Source organism: Etheostoma cragini, chromosome 1 (genome assembly GCF_013103735.1).
Source record: "Etheostoma cragini isolate CJK2018 chromosome 1, CSU_Ecrag_1.0, whole genome shotgun sequence".
NCBI lineage: Eukaryota > Metazoa > Chordata > Actinopteri > Perciformes > Percidae > Etheostoma > Etheostoma cragini.
Genome location: NC_048407.1, coordinates 2,792,379 through 2,802,438, shown reverse-complemented (window position 1 = coordinate 2,802,438; position 10,060 = coordinate 2,792,379). Strand labels below are relative to the sequence as shown.

General features: G+C 39.5%; 1 protein-coding gene across 2 annotated transcripts in view; it reads right to left on the bottom strand.

Annotated features, from left to right (window-relative positions):
* si:ch211-186j3.6 (neural-cadherin) overlaps window positions 1-10,060 on the bottom strand; it is a 302,735-nt gene that overhangs the window by 157,107 nt on the left and 135,568 nt on the right. For both annotated transcript variants that reach the window (XM_034874840.1, XM_034874848.1), the window contains exons 9-13: window positions 9,708-9,876; window positions 6,938-7,108; window positions 5,722-5,894; window positions 4,028-4,195; window positions 1,243-1,492 (exon numbers count right to left, since the gene is read on the bottom strand). In XM_034874840.1, coding sequence (XP_034730731.1) covers window positions 1,243-1,492; window positions 4,028-4,195; window positions 5,722-5,894; window positions 6,938-7,108; window positions 9,708-9,876 — 931 coding nt within the window. The remainder of the gene's footprint in view (window positions 1-1,242; window positions 1,493-4,027; window positions 4,196-5,721; window positions 5,895-6,937; window positions 7,109-9,707; window positions 9,877-10,060) is intronic.

The following is a 10,060-nucleotide window of genomic DNA, read 5'->3' as shown; positions in this document are numbered from 1 at the left end:
CCGCAATGCCTCTGGAGGAGTCAAAGAACTTTCTTATTAAGAGAGATAAGCGAGAGGAGGGGTGAGCGAAAGGAGGAGAAGGGGATGTTGGAAGAGGGACAGAAAAGGGAAGCAAGCAAAAGGGAGAGGAATGAAAAATATGTGTGAATTAATTATTTTTCACTGGATTAGAACCAATGTGATAGAATGGGGTATGTGTGCATGTGTGTGTGTGTGCATGTGTGTATGTGTGTGTGTGCTGCAGGGGTATTAAATGCAGGAGTGTCTGGGACATGTGGGGTAGGCAGAGTTATTTTGAGGCGCAAGGTCAGAGACTAGAAAAGGCAACCTAAACCTAGTTAATGGCTGAAAATGAACTGAAACAGAGTTACACCAAACTAAAGTAATTATACTTAAAAGTACCATAAAATAATGACAGACACTAAAAGAACGATATAGAGGTGAAAACTTATGATCCAAGCCAAAAAAGAGAGGTAACAAAGAGTATGAGTCCCAGCTGGAATTTCTTTGCAGAGGATGTCTGAATGTCTTTGCGTCTGTCTTTGAAATATATCCTGAACCTTTAATCCAATCTACCTCACACTTGGTTTCCTGGGTACCCAATGAAATTAAAAACTGTATAAAATCAAACCAAACGGCCGAACAATAAGCAGCAGGTGCAGCACACAGCAGACTGTTGACACACTCTGGACAGCAGCGGGGGTGGGGGTGGAGGTTTACTGGCTTTGACTGCGGTTCACTTTTTGCTGCTTGTAATGTAATGATTACTAGAAGTAACAATCTGAATTTTCCCTCATGTTCCTGGACAGCTGACAGGACCATCGCAACTGTTGCTGTTGCGATGTTGTTAACCCTCATGTTGTCCTTTGGTCACTTTGACCCATTTTCATTGTGTAAACCCTGTGATAATTTGTGTTAATAACGTGTTCTGGGATTGTACTTTTGTAATATCAGTAGCTGCTAAAGCCTAACTGGATGCGTTTGCTAGACCTTAACTGGGTCCTGACGCCTTTTAGTTTTTAAAAAGACATAGTGCCCGATGCTGCTTGACTGTTTTTATTATATATGTTCTAATAAGTCCATTAGGCCCATCTCGTGAATTCATCAAGTACAATATTTCCTATTCTTTCCTTAGCTTATAGCTCAGGCATCAAACAAGGAATCATTAACTGCCCAATTCCATCAAGTCTGTCACCAGAGCGGAGGAATAATTAAAACAGAAAAACTATTAAGAAGACTCACCTGTGACATTGATATAGACCGTGGTGAACGCCGCCAATGGTACAGCAGCGACATTCTGAGCTCGAACGCGCAGCATGAAGTTTCTGGTGGTCTCGTAGTCCAGGGGCTCTGCCACAAGGATGGAGGCCGAACCATCCTCTCGGTTGGGGGTCAAGTAGAAGCGAACTGGCATATTGGTCTCTGGGACCATGCCGTCCTCCAAGTTGTAAGTTACTCTGGGATCCCCAAGAGGGGAGGTGGCTTTGATGGTCTGTTTAAAACAAAGAAGATATGTCATTATGATGACATATTTCATTTTAGCCTATGTACCCCTGTGGGACTTTAGTAATAGTCTCCAGCCAGTAATGGTCTCCAGCCAGTGTAAAGCCATGTCAGTTGTTGTACATAACATGATGTGACATAACACTACTGATGACAGCTACTCTCAATTCCTGGGAGTTGGTCATCTTATCCAATAAGTGAAAACAAATTTTGACCAGATATGATCCCCTTGTCAGCAGCAGGTAGGTTTTTTATACGTCCATGCTAACATATGGGCATACACCATCATTTCAACATGGGCATCTACTTTATGTAGTTGTCAATTTCTTTCTTTTGGAATCAATTGATAATGAGTGCCTTCTGTGTACTCTTTGTAAGTGACAGTTGACCAACAGAATACAGTCTTGCAACCAGACGGAAATTTGCATTTGACAGAAATTCGGCATGTTTTCACTTTATCAACTGGAAATGGATCCTAAGGTTAAGAACAAAAACAAGAACAGCTGCTGCTGAGCTTCAGTGGAAGTGTGCATTTGAAATAGTTGGAAATGATATGCCCATAGGAAAAACAAGTGTTTTATAGCGGGGATCAAAGGGAAACACACTCTTCTCTTCAATCCTTGTTCTCCGTGAACTAATTAGGGAGAGGATCATTCAGAGCCCCAATTTAAATAAAAAATGCCATTTTGGACGTAATTGGGCTTGCCTATGGGTGACTTAGCTGTATATATTCAACCTGCAAAGCATAGCAGCTACAATAACGGGACACCCTGTCTGGCATGCAGAATTGGCAAACATGCCTCTGACTACTTTATGTGCGGATTTAGGCCATAAAAACCTAAAATGTCCATGGCAGAGCTATTACAACCCCCTGAGAGTCATTCCATCTTTGCATAACAGCCAAATCAAGACTGAACTACCATCTCGATTAATACACTGTTCTGTAGGGAACCCGCTCTCGCTCTTTCTCCCCACACTATCAGTGCAACTCCCAAACACATTAACATGTTCATCTACACATTCCCATGTAAAGTACTCTCCTCTGTCTTTTCATTTCCATATCTTGGTTTAAAAGAATCATCAGCAACTTTAATGGAAATTGCTTTCAAGAGATTCTTAGAAAACGCTGTTGATTAGTTGAAAATGTGATGAAAAAAAGGCAATGCGTCTGCTCTGAATAATCAAACACTCTTGAAACTCTTGACGTACACTGATTGGGATGCCTTATCAATCCATAGCTCCCCTAACATCACACACATTTGTTACACTCTCCTGTTGCCTGGTTGATTTGGTCAATAAAATCAAAAGTACTCAATCATTCAAAAGACTGTTGCAATATCCGTGTCTTTAGAGAAGTTGGCGTGGTAAGCTAATTGACAGGGACAGACCAACATGTCACATAAGGAGGGTGTGTATGTGTGTTAATTTAGCCCAGGTGTGGAGATTCAGGAGGAGATTGTTTCTGGATGGAGCCAATCATGGAAGCTGATGGCTTCCAACCACACGCTTTCTTCACAGAGAACACTACTGAGGAAAATACGCTGAAGGCCTATTTTTGTTTTCCCACAACACAAAATTTGTGAATACACCTTTTAAAACCTGAACTACAACACACCAAGGAGCGGACTCGCAGAGAAGTCAACGAGGGACGCTGAAAAGCTGACCTAGAACGGTGGTAGCATGACAATAGAGACAAGAGTTAGCAGGCCTTCAGAACGCAAAACAAAACAACACCTGGGTGAATCATTTTAACACAGCACAACCCCTCTAAAGATAGGGAAGCCCACACTCATCCAGGCAAGTTCTTGTGTTAAATGCTACACATCATTGGCTAGGCTAGCCTTTAGTAGCTGTGTTCCTTTGTGTAACCCATCCAGATTAGCTGAGCATTGTCACAACACAACCAAACATTTAGTATAGTAAATATAAGAATGTGGGTGAATGCTTAAACTTGTATTTGTGTGAGTGCATGATGCCACTTTCCTGTGAGAGTACTGTCTACTTGTTTGTATTTTAGTATAAGTGGTACTTGTGAGTGGATGCATTTCTGCATGCAACTGATTACATGCTCCTTCTGGTTTCTTGTGCCTATTTATATGTCAGCGTAAACATACTTGGATCCCTGCTGTTTTCCTGTGACTTGGAATATTTTAATTTTATGCTGCACATTTCTTACTCTTATTGATTCTGGATGATTGCTGCACTGTAGTTGCACTATAATTGTATTTCTGTTTTGTGAGTATTACTTTGTCTCTTTGTATCTAATTTATTTCATCTATTTTAATAAATTATATTTGTATTGTGTTTTAGCTCTAGAGCGTGCTATTTACTTTCCCCACTCAGACAAGCCTGTATCTCTACCCTTTAGGAACCCTTTTTTGTAAGAGGCAACATAAAAGAAATGGATGTTTTTACGTGTTAAAATATAGAAATGCGTAACATTTGTTACAAATGAACAGGAATGTTTTTTTGCCTCTGCTTCCTATGTGTACCAACTACCCCCTTCCCCCTTGCCCCAATGTACCACGATGGGTGTGTCTCGGACGGTGTTTTCTGGTATGACAACACTGTAGCTGTCCTTTTCCCACTGCGGGGGCTGGTTCTTCACGTTGGTGATGGTGACGGCCAGCTCCACTGAACTGCTCAGATTCCCCCCGTCTGTCGCCACAATTTCCCTGGTGATGTATGTCCTCTGTGGCAAAAAAAAAAGTCCACACATATTAATAGAAGAGGAGAGATGATCCCTTCCTTGATGTTGTGTTCTTGTATTGCAGATTAGTGTGACAGAGTGATAATTGTAGCTTCCTTAAAGACCAATAAACATTGTAAGTCACACAGATTTCAGCCAGCAATCCATTTTCCACACTTCTGTGCAGGGACTAACTGTCTGCATGCTGCATTCGGGTAAAAACCAACATACTTTAAAATAATTGTATTGATTAGAAGGCATGGCCCACTGTGGAGCAGCAGAGTTCTGTAACCCTTACAAGAGTAATTAGCTTTAGTCACTGTAATCAGGGAAATGATCCATTTAAGTAACCAAAGTCGGGAGTCTGAACTCCCAGTTTGGGTTAATTGGCGTATGTTTAAGAACAAAAACAAACTATAATGTCACAAGATAACTTTTTAAAAATTATTTTTGAGGAGCTTAATGAAGGTTATTTACACATTCTGCCCACTTTAATGGTGTTTCAGATTCATGAGCGAAAGAATTGCATTTCATTGAGCCAGTTTTTCCACATGACCTGAGATCCTTTTTCAAGATTTTTGTAATTGTGCAGTTTTGAAATTCAATCTTTGGTCTTTGCAATTACACAACTGAGATTAACAACTTGGGAAAGGCTGAAATAAACATGTAGGCACTGCCTGCTTTTGTATTTGACTTTATGCAGTTGTACTCATTAGTGGAAAACTTTTGTATCTTCAAACATGGATATGTTCTCGTGAACCATTCGCTCAGGCAGAAATCCTGGCATGGTGCCACGTGTTGGTGTAAGTTGAAAAGTGTCGAGGATACAGACATTCATTCCTCTTGGCACTGGAAGATGGGGAGTTGTGGCTTTTTGGAGCTTAATCATTGTGGCACTTATCTAAGACACAGACTTGTTTTGTGCACAATGCGTGGCAATTTCCTCTACTGCTTGTTCACGTTCCCACCAACATTTTTTTTTTTCCGCTGGTAGTATAGTAAGGGGTTAGAGGCGGTGACATGAGGAAAATATCAGCAATGCTATTTCTCCTGATGCCAAAGAAAAGGCAGTGGGGACATTACCACATATTCAGGCTTCCAGATTGCTACCGGCCACTGGCCTTTGGCCACCTCACAGACAGCAATAAAGTGCTTCAATGCAAATATGATTGCTTTTCTGGCCATGTACTAAAAAGTTTTATGTTTTAGTTGCAATCTAAGGTTCATTAAATCACATGCGTTCTTGATTAAAATTAGGAAACTACATAATTTCATTGAAGTGCTTTTGTGCATTTGGAGGGGCCCCTTAAGTGTTATTAGCTCAAAGCTTATCCAATGATGCATTTTCGTACAGTTGATATCCATATACGATATGCTGAGACACCAGACATTGTATATACACACATATAAGCATCCAATTATGTTTTTTTGTCACACTGCATGATGTTAGCTTTTTAAAATAGTAAGCTGAAGATTTCCCAAAAGCGGTTTGGTATTATCTCTTTGCATCCAGTACTGTTTGTTTGTACCTGAGAAATGGGCTGGTTGACATAAACCCAGCCAGTCAGAGGGTTGACCCTGAGGTACTCCGGCTGTTCACTGGACATAGAGTATGTGATGGCCGCATTGGTGCCAAAGTCATCGTCATGAGCTGCCACCCTCAAGAAACTAGTCCCGATCATCGTATCCTCACGAAGGAAGTCTATTGGAGCAGAAGAAGAAGAGGTTCATGCTTTATGTCTTAGTGGTTCTGTCAGGCCATAAGAGGTAAACTTTGTTTGCTTTTTCAACATGGACACGATTTTTCTATGTGTTTTCTGTCTAAGAGACTGATTGGGTCAAGTCAATAGAAAAAAAATTAAACCTTCAAAGCCGTCTTGGTTTGTTTTTCCACTGTTTCAACAACCACCACTCTGGTTTGTTTGAATAAAAATCTTATTTGAGCCATTTATATGGGACTATATGCTGGATCTATACACGCTAAAAGTATTTTTTATTTAAATGGAGTCTGGTGGGTTTTACATTGCTGATTCCAGAGTAGTTTCTGGTTAAACAAAAAGGATTTTACTCATTAACAAAAGGGATGTCTCTGTATGGAGACTTTCCATACTGTTATCGGACACATATAATAATCTGAGCCTGTCAGTGACAAAATAAGCACTTTTAGTGGATGGAAATTGACGATGCACATTTGCCCTATTTGTCCTAAATGATTAGGATCAGCCCAGTTTGCTGCTGCTGGCTCAGCGTTCTCGATCAATACCGGACCAATTTTGGACCAAGATGTTTGTTCACATTATTCACTTAAGACTCCAATGCATGGGAAAATAGGGTCCAGTTTAAAAAAACAACCAGAAATTACCCTTTATTGAGTAGTCTATTATCTGTATTAATCAGCAACTTCAGAAAACAGTTTTTTTACATCCCACATGCGTCCCGTTTAAAAAAATAAAAATAAAAATGCAAAGAAATAAAGCACAAGCTAACTAAGCAAGACATTCATAATCTGAGAACAAACATGTTGCAATACAAATCACAGCAAAATACTGTAAACACAAGAAAATACAGAAACATATCAAAAATGGAACTCGGTTACATCACAACAAACGTATCTCATATCTCGTGCAATATCACAATCATGCCATGCCCGGTTTTGGTCTACTGGCATGAGTTTTCTTACTGCATGTTTCAGTGGGTTAAATTCTCAACATACCTGAGATTTAATTTCTACTAATATCTACTTACACTCATATCGGATGTTCTCAAACTTGGGACTGTTGTCGTTCTGGTCCAGAATGAGGATGTTGAGCTGACAAATGCCAATCAGTGGGTCAGCTGCCTGGTCAGTGGCAGTCACTGTCACCGCATACTCCCGTTGGCGTTCACGATCAAATTTCCTGGCTGTCACAATAACTCCTGGAGACACCGAGATAGAGAGGTTGATCAGACTGCTAAATCATGCCAAACACTGCTTGGTCTCACGTCCCCAGAGCATTGGTATTGTAACTCCAAGATGATTTCCTCTGTTTGCCTTGAAGCTTAACTTTAAAGACAGTAGAGCTGATGAGTAGCAGAATAGGAACGGGAAAAGTAGTTATCATCAAATCTAATAATATTTTATTTATGTTACCAATTATTTTTAGACAATCACAACATTCCCTGCTCAAGTAAAAAGTGTTACTTCTGATGTGAAAGTTAAGAAGTTTGGCACATTCTAGTTTATTTCTTGGCATTGAATCTAAACCTTTGACATAACCAAGAGTCTTTACTTCTTGTAAACTTGCAAACACAACTTGGGAAAGTAGCCTCCCTCGTGCCCATGTTCTCTGCTGCAGTTTTTGGCCTTGGGATTGGTTTTGTTTTTTAAACCAAACCAACATTATTGTAACATTTCCTAATCGTATTAAAGGGATAGTTTGGATCTTTTGAAGTGGTGTTGTCCATAATCCTACAGTGGATGGTGGTCGGCAGTTTTAACTACCTAAAAAAAAAAAAAAAAGGCCCATTTAAAGAAATAAATGTGGACGCTATATTTAGAAAATTTGCACTCTTTTACCATGCCAGACAATGCTTTACAAAGTGGAACTGAAACTGTTATATCCATCTCTGTCTTATCAATGCCACCAGACTCCTCTGACAAAAATAGCTATTCTCAATCAATTAGTGTTATTGTGCGACTTTGGTGTTTTAAAGCAGTAGACAAGCAAATCCAGTGTTCTGCAAGTTTAAAATACTGTTTTTGTCAAAGGAGTCAGTCAACTTTGAAGAGAGCAGAGATAACGAGAGAGATCGGAAGTGGCAGTTTTGTAGTCTGGTTATCACCAGACTTAGCCACGCTTCTCTATCCCCATCATGTTAAACCCGCCAATAGCGCGCCGGGTAGATATGCCAGTTTGAGATTGGTTCATGCAAAATTGGGAAGTCAAGGTAAAGCTGTGGCTTAGAGCTAACCAAACGTGTAACAACTGCTAACTGTATGCTGTACTGACTGACCCTAGTAGAATAAGTTTGTTCCAGTTTGTTTCCATTTTAACTTCTACCAATGAATTGTCCTGTTTTTTTTTTTCTTCTTTTCCTTTCTTTTTTTTTCTTCTTGTTTTATACTAAATGTTACTATCCTATGTCTTTTTAACTGTAATTGTCCTGAAGTAAAAACTTGAATTAAAATTAAGCGGGAGAATGAAACGTGCAGCTTCCCAGACCGAGCTGCAGGGCAAATCGTGTGTGTGTGTGTGTGTGTGTGTGTGTGTGTGTATTCATTTTGGGGTGTCTTTTTCAATTTTATAGAATATGGAGAGGAAAAATGAAAGTGTTTTCTAAATATGAATGAGTAAAAGTTGACATATTCCAGTTTGTGATTATCCATCAACATCCATTCCTTTAATTTTGGTCTAAATAATTCCCTAATTTCTGCTGTTATAACTCAAATATTAGGTATAATGTCCTAAAAATTAGGTTTACTGACCATAAATTCCAACAATAGTAGTAGTGTTAAACGTAAAACAGAATGCCAAAAGTGTTGAACAGGGACAAAAACGCAAGAAAAAGTTAAAAACATTAATATAAAACGTCAAAAGTGTTGACTTTCAATTTTGACAGGAATAAAACACAAGGGTAATAGATACAAACTACTCCTTTAAATGCATAGTAAGTTAATTTCTCGTACACAAACTGCAAAAACAGTACACTATCGTGATGGGTAAACAGTTACAGTACAGTACAGTAGTATAGATGCGGGACACGGCATATTTTTTAGACAAACTGATTTATGACAGTCTGTGGGTACTCCACTAAAACGTATTTTCCATGCCCATTGTAGAAATAAATTAATAGTTTTGTCCGGAACGGGCGGACACTAAATTTCATCTTAATTATTTCTACTTGTTGTGTAAAACTTGTACAAAATCTCTTGCCAAACATACTATTTGTTTTTCCACTGAGTATGTACAGGCAGGTTATTGACTTTTTTGAAAAACCAAAGTAAAAAAAGATTGGCATTATTCCAAATAATAGGAATGTTTATAACGAAAAAGAAATGCCCTGTACTTCGAGAGGTCCACATCAACTTTTTCTCATCCTGTCAATATTGTTTGATAACCGGTATACTGAAGACAAGAAAAAGTAATACTTCTCGGAATACATGAATAAGGCTGAAATATGCTATAAAGACATTAAAGTGGATACAAATTCTATAGAGTTTCTGGTTTTTGAAGGCTAGTTGAATGTGATGATACCATTCACATAGAATTTAATATTCATCTGCTGCAGCCTAGGCTTTGAGTTTTTATCCATTATTTTAGCTTCAAAATAACAATTACTCTACATTTCATTTTAGATTCATATTACAACATCTTAGCTTCAAATTATAGACTTCAAGACACCCTGCATGCCTTGTTAACCTTGTTTCAATCATAACAGGAAAGAAATTAAGATAATCCCCACTGAGATACTGTACTCTTCTCTATGTGTCCGTTCATGCGATTTGAAAGTGAATTATGAGTGTGTGTCAAAGTACCGGTGTCTGGGTGTATACTGAAGGCTGGCACAGTGGAGTCTTTATGCATGAAGCCGTATGTGACTCTTCCATTGGAGCCCTCGTCTGCATCCACAGCATGAACCTGCAGAACAAACGTCCCCGCTGGCTGGTTCTCCAGGACCGACGTGCTCTCTCGGTACTGCTGGCACTGAGGAAAATGAAACAGGAATTAATTAATTGGGGGTGGCAATAGCTCAGTCTGTAGGGAGTTGGGTTGGGAACCGGAGGGTTCTCGGTTCAAGTCCCCGTACGGACCAAAGTACGGAGTGTGGATCGGTAGCTGGAGAGATACCACTTCAACTCCTCGGCAGTGCTGGGTGCCCTTGAGCAAG